The sequence below is a fragment of the Eptatretus burgeri genome, chromosome 7 (genome assembly GCF_056783735.1).
Source record: "Eptatretus burgeri isolate ZD-2024b chromosome 7, Ebu_testis_v1, whole genome shotgun sequence".
Lineage (NCBI taxonomy): Eukaryota > Metazoa > Chordata > Myxini > Myxiniformes > Myxinidae > Eptatretus > Eptatretus burgeri.
In genome coordinates this window covers 103,973,009-103,985,508 of record NC_140967.1, presented here as the reverse complement: position 1 = coordinate 103,985,508, position 12,500 = coordinate 103,973,009, and the positions used below count along the sequence as shown (strand labels likewise).

General features: G+C 48.8%; 2 protein-coding genes across 3 annotated transcripts in view; one reads left to right on the top strand and one right to left on the bottom strand.

Moving 5' to 3' along the window:
• The window catches only part of LOC147023984 (interleukin-20 receptor subunit alpha-like), a 144,270-nt gene that overhangs the window by 72,815 nt on the left and 58,955 nt on the right, over nt 1-12,500 (top strand). The window lies entirely within an intron of this gene.
• EDEM2 (ER degradation enhancing alpha-mannosidase like protein 2) overlaps nt 1-12,500 on the bottom strand; it is a 64,775-nt gene that overhangs the window by 51,945 nt on the left and 330 nt on the right. The window contains exons 2-3 of one of the 2 annotated variants that reach the window (XM_085890091.1): nt 12,290-12,458; nt 687-797 (exon numbers count right to left, since the gene is read on the bottom strand). In XM_085890091.1, the coding sequence (XP_085746217.1) occupies nt 687-797; nt 12,290-12,384 (206 nt within the window). In that variant the 5' untranslated portion in view covers nt 12,385-12,458. The remainder of the gene's footprint in view (nt 1-686; nt 798-12,289; nt 12,459-12,500) is intronic. The other variant, XM_085890090.1, reaches the window with a different exon arrangement.

The following is a 12,500-nucleotide window of genomic DNA, read 5'->3' as shown; positions in this document are numbered from 1 at the left end:
ACCAAATTCAATCTCAGATCATTCCACAAAGCCCGTAACAAATGTGTGTCTACCCTCAGGAGAGCCAGAAAACATCTGTCCAATCTCAAGAATGAGTTGTCAAACTGGTCTCCCTCCTCAAAAACCTGATGATGCCTTCTCGAATCCATCTCGAGCATATGCTTCCCTTCCCTCACTTCAGATATGCCTGGTGTTGGCTAATGGTTTGGGTGGTGGGCTTTGGATCCAAGGGTCCTGAGTTCAAATCCCACTCAGCTGTTGAATTAATACTAGGTGGGGTTAACTCGGCCCGTCATCCTTCCGAGGTTGGCAAAATCAGTGCCAGCATGCTGGTATACTGTGTCGGAATTGCAACCCGCCCAGAATTGTGCCCAATAACCAAAGAGACTGCTTAAGCAGCACCAACGCTCTGCACAGAGTATGGTCCCAATCTCCTCATCCTCCTCATCACTTCAAATGGCAGCACACGGAGGATGCCAACTCAACAACACAGTGTCAAGGTGTAACCTCACAAGGTGTCACATAATTCACCTCAAAATTGTCTTTTGGGTCAAGCTTAAACTAAATTATTCCCCACACCTCCCCAGCGCAGTACCCTGTACAGTGGATGTATATGAATACTTAAATACTTTCATTATATTCACCGCCCACCGCCCCATGCCATCCAATACAAAACGAGCACAAACCTGCCCCACGTGTCTTGCCCATCACAGGTTAAAGGCCGAAGCTCATCCAATGGAAAGGCATGCTGGAGGTAGTTCTCGTAGGCGTGGTAGAACACGCCCTTCACTCGATTCCTGGAAGAAGAAAAAAAACAGTGGGAGTGGACAACCTGGAAGGACCACGGACAGAGTACAGAGTAAATATATTCAGAGTATTAAACCTTTTGGCAGAAAGAACAGGTTGGTTGATAAGGGATCAGATAAGGAACCATTTCGATACATCGAAATTCATGTTCGACATTCAGCACAGGTTTACTAAAGGGAGATCGTGTTTGACAAATCTGTTGCAATTCAACGAGGGAGTGCAGTTGATGTGATATACCTCAACATCCAACTTGGGTGTTTGACAAGGTTAGGCCTTGTGGACTGATTGGTAGAAGTCCAAACTAGATTAGGAATAGGAAGCAAAGAGTATCTATGAGTGTGACTGTGTCAATGGGAAGTTGTAAAGAGGAAGGTGCCTCAGCCATCAGTAATTGTACCATTATTAGTGTTTAATATGTACTAGCAGGGGTACCTGGCTCAGTATATTTTTTGTGGGGGCATAAAACACTTCCCTGCACCACCCACAAAGGAACAGGGTCGGGGATCATTTAATATTACCTTTCACGTAGCTACAAAGGCTTAGGCAGTAGGCACTATAGAGAGATTTTAAAATGGCCCATCATGGTCACCTGTCCAACTCACAATCCCGTGAAATCTGTGGAAAACCCGTGGAATTGCAACTATCGAGTGACCATGAGACCCGAAACCAAGAGATCAAAAAAAATCAACTTCGCTCAAGGAGAAATGTATTGTACCCTTCAGGATGGTCAGAGTGTGCCGTTATCATCCCCCCCCCCCACCCAATCATCATCGACACATATGTTCCACGTAATTATATGTATATAGTATACTTTTTTTTTTTCAAGTGCCCAACTGTATCTGCGGACGTCCTCCTGCAGTTGGGTTACTATTTATTATGAGGTTCGTGGCAGGATTTGCACTCCGGCCACCGTAAAACCCTTCATTCCACAAAACATTTCAAAATAATTTTTTTCAAGTCTGAAAACCCACTCCGTGGGAGTACCTCCTGTGCAGCTTCCCTTCGCAGGACAACTCACTGGATGACGGGATTGGGGCAAAGACTTTGGGACCCCCAATCTTTGATGATAGGAGGGAAACCACGGGGTAACATTCCCAGGTCAGATTGCGGGTGAGTGTGTCGGGGTGGTGCTGAGGTGTCGTCCACCAGACGGCGATCTCCTTGGGTTAACTTGAAGCGGACCCTTCGGGTGGGTGCCTGAAATATCCTAACCCGAAGAGACGATGATCACCTGTCCCTATTATCATCTGAGCTCAAGTGTTTGGACATCGGTATTGCAGCACTCTCTGAGGTTCGGGGACTGGATCGTGGCGAGATCATGGCGGGTGGCGACACCTACGATTGATCTGGTCACTCTGATGGTTACCATGCCCAAGGAGTTGCTGTAGCTTTGTCCAATAAGCTGACTGCAATGATAATTGAGGTAACACCGGTCAACGAGCATATTATGAGATGAAGGATTGTAACTCCTTGGGTGTCCTATCCCTGGTCTCTGTTTATGCTCCGACTGAGGCGAGTGATCTCACTGTGAAGGACGCATTCTATGCCACGCTCGAGTCTGTGGTTGATCAGTGCCCCAGGCTAGACACACTTCTAGTCTTGGGGGGATTTCAATGCATCGACTGGAACTGATAGGGATGGTTATGAGACGTGTGTTGGTTCCCATGGGTCTGGAACTGTGAACCTGAATAACACTAAGTTCCTTGCCTTTGCAAGAAGTCATGGACTTCGGGTGACTGGTTCATGGTTTCAGCACCCACAAGCTCATTGCTGGACTTGGTATTCCAACGATGGCGGTGTGGCAAAGGAGATTGACCATGTGCTCGTTAATGGTCACTGGAGGATGATCCAGAACTGCAGGGTCTACCGTAGTGCTCAGTTCCTCAATACTGACCACCGGCTTGTTGTAGCAACTTGTAAGTTTCAGCTTCAATCCAGGAGAATGGTACCATCCCAGCCTAGGCTGGATGTTGGCAAGCTCAAGGATGAGAGGGTAGCTGAGGAGTTTGCGAACAAGCTGAGTGGAGATTTGGGGGGGGGGGTCGAGGTGCTTTGGAGTATCCTGAAGAGTTGTGGAGTGCCTTCAAGACCACCGTCCTTGATGTTGCCGGTGGATGTCTTGGAACTCACCAGAGGACAAAGAATAATTTTGTCTCTCAAGGGACACTGGATACAATTGACCAGAGTCGCAAGGCTAGGCTGAACGGCAGAGCTGAGCTGTTCAGGGAGCTGAGGCGTAAAACTGTAGGTGCACCAAGGGTGGACAAGGAGGCCAAGGAGGCCTATGTCCGAGGAATCTGTGAGTGGGAAGAGATAAAGAGATAGAGGATTTTCCAGAGAGTTGGATAGATCATTGATGAAAACCAGAAAAAGAACACGGCCCAGAACTCCACCTTGAGGAACTCCAGCCTGGACAGGAAGAGGGGATGAAAGAACTCCATTTAGGGCCACACGTTGACTGCGACAGGAGAGGAAGCCTGCGAGCCATGAGTGGAGATGACCTTGGATACCATAGGAAGAGAGTTTGGTGAGCAGGACAGGGTGCCAGACCGTGTCAAAAGCATGCGATATTGTTACGAATCTGGAAGCTTACTGCACACAACAGCCAGGTCCTATAGATCAGCTATATTGGTAAGTATGTGTTTCTAGGAAGGATCCCGTCCTACGTTTAATGGGTGATTAAGTGTACGTGCGCTGCGCAGTTATTTTATAGATAGGATTTTTACCCCAACAACAACACTCTGCTCGCGGCATTCTTCGCGCGCTCGCCGGCATGGAATGTGTAGTGGGGACGTAGCTTAGCAGTAGCGTTAAATGGAACGTGCATTAGAATAAGGGATGACGGGGAGCACGAGATAGTTAGGGGAATTTAGTTAGCAGAATGGCAGTGTTGAGTGATGGGAGTGAATTGAAAAAAAAATGTGTAATGAGTAAACGTGGGTCAGCGGGCCCGAGTGTGTGAATGGAGTGAATGTGGAATGCATGGTGTGAATGAATGAGTGGGGGGAGGAGTGAATCCCACCCAAGTGACCCCAGGGTAAGAGTAATGTTAGTGGGTTAGTCAAATTTACCAAAAGGAGGTCGTTTTGTTGTTCGTGTTGAGAGAAGGTACGTAACCTTTTTGAAGGGTGCAGGAGTCCTTCGACCGGCTGTGAGCGTGGCTGTTGAAAGGTGAGTATTGAGTACAGGGCACCCCGGGCACCGGACTAATCGGCCAGAGTAGGCCAAGGGTCCATGGGACCGGGATAGTGTAGTGGGCACGGGCGACCCTCGGAAAGGGACAGTAGCGCCGAGATGCCATGTGGGCATATACGGGGAAGTAGCCGGGAAGGGCACTCCACGCGTTCATAGGGAGCAGGTAGGCTCGGAGACAGCCTCAGGGCCCAGGGGTGCCATAGTTTGAGATTCGGCAGAGGGGGAATATCCCTGCCATGTGAGCCACGCTGCCCAGCCATGAAATTGTGCAAGGGCACGAGTGAAAATTTGAGGGCTTGACCCAAATTTATAATGGGACACCAACACGGGCGACGGGAATCGTGCTTTCTAGAACCAATAGTTTAAAGTGACAGGCGTTTTGAAAAGCCCCGGGGTAATGTAAAGTTAATAAATGTTATCATAGTTAGGAAATATACCCCTTCGCACCATCCATCCCTTCGCTCTCCATAGGCCGCTGGACCCACCTTGGTAAGATGGCTGAATTATGTAGGAGGCTATTCTGAGGCTTCATTGGGCCTCGAGACAGGACGCTAGTCTCTCCTTTAGTCCCCTCCAAAACAGGAACGTAGGGGTTGGGAGTAGACGGAGAGGATAGGTTAGCCGGAAAAAGACAGTAGGAGGGTTAAGGACAAGCCATTATAGAGAAAATATATATATATATATATTAAAAAAAAAGAAGAAAAAAAGGAGTCTAAATTTTGTTGTTGCAAACTAAGGGAGTGGGTGTGGACAAAGACAGGCAAAGGCGATAGGTTGGGGGGGAGACGGTAGGTTAGGTCCGCACCCGTTTTCGGAGCGGCCGGCACCACCGCACTCCCTCCACAGAACCTCATGGACCATACCCGAGGCCGGCCAGCTTCATATGCCGGCCTGTTGTGCTGCGGTTGCTGGTCCGCATCTGCCTTGCTTTGCCTCATTTGACTGCCTTTGTCATGACCCCATGCCTGCTAACCTTTTTGCATTGCCCCTGTGTTCACCATCCATCCATGTGCGCCAGGACCATCCAGCAAGCGTTGCCAAGACTGCCCTGCAGGCAGCCGTACACGGGGGACTGCATTTGAGCAGCCCGTGCGTTCATTTGTTCTTGCATCCGTTCCATTTCTATTTCCATGAGCCAGAGACTGCATTGAGCAGTCTGGCCATCTCTTCTGCATAAAGGCCTCTTCAAATGGCCTGTGGGATGGCGCATGGCCTGCCGTGTTAGGGTGAGTTGCCTCCAGCAGCTGGGGTATGGAAGGAAAAAAAGAAGAAGGTTCACTGAAACAATCACAAGGGGGACCTTTTGAGCAGGCCCTGAGGACGACTGACCTTCAGCTGCTGCGCACTCACCCACACAAAATGACTGACTTCTTGTGCCTTTAACCCACAGATGACAGGTCCTGGGCCATGGTTAGTGTAAATATTAGTCAAGATTGTAAATAAGTTTAACCCACCTGTGTGTCTGTCTTAGCGCTGGCAATATTAGTTAAGTCATCTGAATGAGTCTGATAGTGACGCAGCGCACTCGGTTATTTATTTTTGGGACACGTATAAAAAAAATGTCGCACTCAGGGATCCGCAGGTAAATCGCACAAGGGGAAAACTTACACATGCTGGTTACATGCAAATTTGACGAATCTGTAAAAAGGGAAGGGGGTAGTGTTACGAATTTGCAAGCTTGCTGCACACAACAGCCAGGTCCTATAGATCGGTTATATCAGTAAGTATGTGTTTCTAGGTAGGGTCCCGTCCTATGTTTAATGGGTGATTAAGTGTACGTGCGCTGCACAGTTACTTTATAGATAGGATTTTTACCCCAACAACAACAACACTCTGCTCGCGGCATGCGGGCGTGTGCGTGGGCGGAATTCCATATCCCAGGCGGTGTGGATTTCGCACCAAATATGGTCACGAAACGTTTCATTCTGGCTTGGCGCCAAATAAGGGTATGCGTCATTTTCCACACAATGGGCGACACGCGGACCAAAGCCGGGGCGGTCCTTCTCCAGAAGGCGGAGCCGCGACACGCCATCCACTCAATGGGAGCAGGCGATGGGAGAGCGGACCGCTCCCCGAAAAGACGAGAGTATTGAGAATTGCGTCCCGTCTGCTCGAGCACGTCTTCTGTCTGGGTCTGCGGCTGACTGCATCCCACGCATCCGAGGGTCTCGTCTGATGCATTACAACAAGTGGTCGAGCATCTCATCATGGGAGATCACCTCATCTCGCCTCCTCTGGGTTCGGCTGCCCTGGTCCGTTTCTTTGGCAACTGGTGCTCTGGGAAGGTGCGGTCGTCCAGCCGCGCGAACGCGGCCAGGTAGCCAGCACGTTCTCTTCCCTCAGCTCGTCTTCCCTCCGAGCTGATGGGGCAATAAATACCTCGAGGTCCATCTCTTTCTGGGTATTTGTGTGTGCGTGTGTGTGTCCGTGGGCCCTGTCTCTAAGTATAATTGTTTCAGGAATTGCTGTACATTTGATACTTTTCCTTGTTCTTGATAACTCTGCTCTGTGTTCCCCTCCCCGATTATTGTTATAAATAAATATCCCTTTTGCTGAATGTACCAGCTCGTTCTTTGTCATTTCTGCCATTGGTTTTCCACGGTGCGTATTGGGGATGAGGCCGAGGTCACATTTGCCACGGCGGCCGTGGGGTCTCGAAAATCTGCGGCCACTAGCAATTATACGGCGGCCGCAGTATTTCCAGTCACACAATGTAGCAATCACATATGTTTTTATTTTTCGGGTAGCCGCACGGCGTATTTATAAATTGTGGAGACCGAAAACGTGGGTGTGCCGTACGGTCACCTTAGGGCGTCGCTGCGGCGGCCATAGAATTTTCAAGGCAGACGCAAGGTGCCCACAAGGCGACCGCAGGGAGGCCCTAAGGCAAATGTGCAGCCAGACGGACGGTAACGAGTGGGTATATATACCAGTTCTTTTTTTTACTGAAATAAAAATATAACAGTATATATAACTGAATATACTACAACTATAATATACCGTGGTGCCCCAGAATCCGAACGCCCCATTGTTTGAACAAATTGGAATCCGAACAATTTTTTCGAGAAAATTTTGCCCTAAAAACCTAATACATTTAAAAAAAAAAAAACCGAACACAATGTAGCGTTCATGTTTGTTCACGTCTCTCCCCCACCTGTTCGAGCCGCATCTTCCCGCTTTGTTCATTCAGTTTGTCGGTGGAAGTACTTGTGAAAGCATATCTCGTGTTTCGATCGATACTTTAGGCCTCAGTCACATTTGCTCTACGGCGAGGATACGGCGGCCGTACGCCCTCTGAATTGACAGAAACGTGCAGCGGCCGCAGAGAAACTGAGGTGGCCTCAGGGTGGCCCTACGCCGTTTGGCTATATTTTACAGGCCGTAAGGTCGCCGTGGAATTATAACGCGGAGTTACAACTTTTTTCATTTCTACGTTTGCCGTAGAAATTCGGCAATCCGAAAAAAAAAACTGGTAAAAAAAAAATAATAATAATAATTAATCGATTCGTTACCGTCCGTCTGGCCGCACGTTCGGCTTCGGGTCCCCCTGCGGTCGCCTTGCGGGCACCTTGCGTCTGCCTTCAAAATTCTATGGCCGCGGCAGGAACGCCCTAAGGTCACCGTGCGACATCAAATCAAAGACCATACGGCACACCCACGTTTTCGGTCTCCACAATTTATAAATACGCCGTGCGGCGACCCGAAAAACAACAAGGACAAATGTGTCCAAGAGCAGCGTCCAAAACCTAAAGGTTTTGTCGGCTAAAAAAAAAAATAAAATTACAATTATTTTTTTGAAAAACAACAACTTCCGATATTTAGTCACGTGCCTTCATTAAGCCAATAGCGAAACCCGTCATAATGTATTTACGTATTTACGAAATTACAATACGATAAATGGAATAATCTTTAAATAGTAACGTCAACTTTTCGAAACTTTAAAGCAAATGTCCGAATATATTTAAAAGTTCATGATAGACGCTCTCAAAAGGCACCGTCTATGTGAGGATGTGTACATGTGCTCAGTATTTAAGGCGATCCGGATCTTGTATATACAAGAGCTGAGTCCGAGAGATTAAGGTTTTGTCTTCACATGAAGAAGAAGAACAACAACAACAACAACAACGCCGAGCTCTCTATGAACAGCGTTCGCTATGCGAGACACTGCAAAAAACATGTGACTACTACATTGTGTGACCGTGGAAATACTGTGGCCCCTTTATAATTGCTAGTGCCCGTACATTTTATAGACCCTCCGGCCGCCGAGCCAAATGTGACTTAGGCCTTACCTCGTGTTTTCACCTTCATTTGTCATGTTTGTTTTTTTAATCATCTTGTATTTTAATTAATAACAAAAAAAGCAATCCGATCACGTGGTGTGACGGACTGTCGGGCAAGGATTGAATTTCACAGCAAAACGAGTTGTAATTTGGAATATCCATGATTATGTCAGCCTGATGCGTTTGATGAAAGCGATTGTGGTTCTGAGGGCATCATGTTTGATGAGCTGCCCTGGGCGCAGCGCTCTCGCAGAGTCCGCGAGCGATTGGAACCCAGGCCGGAGCTCGAGCCTGTGTGGACCTTTGGATGTGGTGATTGTACCAGTTTACATACAATACACCGCCACCGAAGGTCATTTGCTCATCTTATTTTATCTTAAACATGGGTAATTTCAGTTTAAAGTGTCTTGAAAGTGGGTTTTCTTTGGGTCCACGAATGGATTAATTCACTCCATTATTTCTTATTGGGAAAATGTTTTTGGAATCCGAACTTTTTGCAATCCGAACAGCCTCCTGGAACGAATTAAATTGGGATTCTGGGGGCAACACGGTATAGGCAAACACCGATACTCCGATCTCTAGCGGTAGCGCACGGTGGACGCACGATCGACGCAGACTGCCACGGAGGCCGTACGTAGGTGCACGGCGGGCGTAGGGGAACCGTGCGTCGACCCTGCGTTGCCCACAGGTAGTCACACAGACCGCAAGGCCACCGTACGGTGACCGTGGAAATAGTGCGGCCGCCGTAATTTTTTGGGGGTTGGGAAAATTAATTTTTCATTGAGAAGAGCTTACGGCAGCCGCACGAATAACGCAAGCCCACCGTACGCACTACGTACGGTCGACGTGGAACACATTTACGTCATAACTTGGCTTGTCGAATAGCTACGGTGAACGTAGAAATGAAAAAAAAAGTTATAACTCCGCGCTATAATTCCACGACGACCTTACGGCCTGTAAAATATAGCCAAACGGCGTAGGGCCTCAGTTTCTCTGCGGCCACCGCACGTTTCTGTCAATTCAGAAGGCGTACGGCCGCCGTATCCTCGCTGTCGAGCAAATGTGAACTAGGCCTTAGGAAGGCCGTTGTTGCCGTTATTGTTCATTTGGACCGACAGGCCTCAGTAACCATCCGCTAGGGGTGACACACGGTAACGGCTCGTTCTGCTCAAGGCCTGCAGAGGGTGTGAATTCCCCGGTAGCTTTGCCACATGGGTACTTAGGTATATTGAAGTTTGGCAATTAACCCAACCCCACGCAGTCGAATTATTGGCGATTCATGGTCCTGTAAGGGGCCCGTGCCTTTCGGTCTTATCCAAGGGTCACGACCTAAATCCCGGTGTGTTCGGTGGAGCCGACTCTACTGCTCCCTTTAGCGGTCGTGCATCGCCACCGAGACCCGGCCCCACAACAATATGTCTCGGGATATGGCTCTGATTTTATGTCCGGCATTGAGGACCTCCATCCATTGTTGGGAGAGCAGAAGCAGCATATCCAGGGTCGAGTGACCTGGTCTGAAACCAAATTGAAGATCGGAAATCAAGCCATTGGAAAAGAGGAAGGATTTCATGTCTGAAGCGATGATGGATTCCATAACCTTGCTGATGATTGGCAGAAGGCTGAATGGTCTGTAGTTGCAGGAATCTGTTTTTGCACCTTTTTTATGCAGGGCAGTAATGTTTGCTGATTTCTAAGCAAATGGCAGATGACCTTGAGCAAATGAGAAGGTGAATAGAACAGAGAGGGTGAGCAAGAGCAGAAGAGCAGGTTTTTAGGACGCGTGGGCTGAAGCCGTCTGGACCGGTTGCAGAATCTGAGTTGAGGTTTGACAGCAAGCTCTCCACCTTGTCAGGAGAAAAGGACACAGAGTCCAGGGACAGATGGGTGCGACTGCGTAAAGTGGGTAGAGAAGGCGATGGGTTTTGGACATAAGATTTATCTGCAAACACTGAGTTTAGGCATTCAACCTTTTCACGTTTGGTATTTGCAGTGCGGCCATTTGAGGTGAGGGAGGGGATGGAGGGGAACAAACACCAAAAACAGATTTGATTAGATGCCACCAGAATTTTGAGGAGGGAGAGAGGTTTGAAAGTTTGGATTTGAGCTTAGAAAGATGTTGTTTTCTGGCTCTCCTGAGGGTAGATACACACTTGTTCTGAGCTTTATGGAAAGAACTGAGATTACCCTCAGTTGGGTTCGCTTTCCATGAGGCAAAGGCAAGTTGTTTCAGGACAACTGCCTCGCCACAAGCTTCAGTGAACCAAGGGTGGGAGGAAGGGTAGGACAACTGAAGACGAGAGGGGATAAATCTGTGCATGAGGGAGAGCAAGTTTCTTTGAAAGAATTCCCAGGATGAGTTGATGTTGGAGAAAGTAGCGATGGGAGACCAGTCTATAAGTTTGAGGGCTGCTCGGAGACCCTGCCAGTCGGATTGAGTGAAACTCCACACTCGACGGCGGTGAGGTGGTTCTCTGATAATAGCCAGAGAGATGTCCACTTTGACAAGGACGTGATCAGAAGAACCAATTGGAGCGGAGGAAGAGCAGCAGATAGTCAGGGAAATTTGTCAAAATCAGATCCAGAAGAAATGGAGTACCATTGGTTGAGATCCGGGTCGGGAAGTTGACCGATTGACTCAGTCCCAATGAGTTGTGGTGATAATATTCAGGAAAACTGATATGCATAGATGGCAAGTGCCCCACATTTGATGGGTTTGGCCTGTTGGCTGTTTCTGAAAACCCACAGACACATTCTCATGTGGTCAAAACACGTATTGGATGGAAAGCACGATCAATTTTAAAAACGCACAAGTTTTCCTTCCATTCCACTCGTAAGGATTGACAAATATAGAAAAGACTTGTAGTCACCTGTTCGCCGATACGCAATGTATCACTCTAGTCTAGTCTATTCTGGTCTGCTCAAGTAATTTGGCTGTGTGACGTTAAATGAGCTTTCCCTCACCGAAGGCTATGCCACCCAGCCGCACCCCCCAGGATTCTGTGTGCAGTGACAACTCATCATTGGATCACATCTAATGAATAAATAGAATAAAAACCATTTTCGCCACCCCCAACTTGCCATGTATGTCGACGTTCACGCAGCATGGACAGAGAAGTGACCCATGCGGTTCCTTCATGGGAAATGTCAGGTGTTGGACATCAACAGGACAAAAAAATAGGACCGCACATCCTGAAGCTCACCTGGATCAGGAGCAACAATGACTCGAGCACCCCGCAGACAACCACCACCCCCCCCCTCCCCGGACCCTGATTTGTTTTATGAACTGAAGGTTATCAAGTTTTAATGAAATAGTGGATCGAGTTTTGGAGAAGATGGCAAATACCTATTTTGAGGGATGGGGGGGGGCGTCAAAAACACCAACCCCCCACGTACATGTTCACGTGAATATCATCTCTTCTTACTTCACTGTCCGCCCCGAAACACATCCAACTGAGAGAGAGAGTGGACATTGATCAGGTTTGTGATGGGGAAGTGGTCCAGACATGATGGACCAATTGGCGTCTTGTGTCCAGATGTCCTTGTGCAGGGGGTGAGGTGTGAATTTTGGGTCGGGATACCTGGGACGGGATACCTGGGTCGGGATACCTGGGTCGGGATACCTGGGTCGGGATACCTGGGTCGGGATACCTGGGTCGGGATACCTGGGACGGGATACCTGGGACGGGATACCTGGGTCGGGATACCTGGGACGGGATACCTGGGACGGGATACCTGGGACGGGATACCTGGGACGGGATACCTGGGACGGGATACCTGGGACGGGATACCTGGGACGGGTTACCTGGGACGGGTTACCTGGGTCGGGTTACCTGGGACGGGATACCTGGGACGGGATACCTGGGACGGGATACCTGGGACGGGATACCTGGGTCGGGATACCTGGGTCGGGATACCTGGGACGGGATACCTGTGTCGGGATACCTGGGACGGGATACCTGTGTCGATATCAAAACATAAGTCACCACAGAACGGCAAAGCTTCCTCACCTCAAAGATTCCATCGTTTGTAATCCAGAAACCGCGTCAGTAGCGAAGGTCGTGGCGAGGACGAGACCAAAAATGACGATCCCACTGACGACCATGTCAAACCGCAACGCCGGACAAACCGAACACAAGGATCCGCTCTGAGGGAATCAAACAACTCTCCATTCACTTCCTGCGAACAATGTGAGGATCTTCATGATCCCGTCGAGTTTTC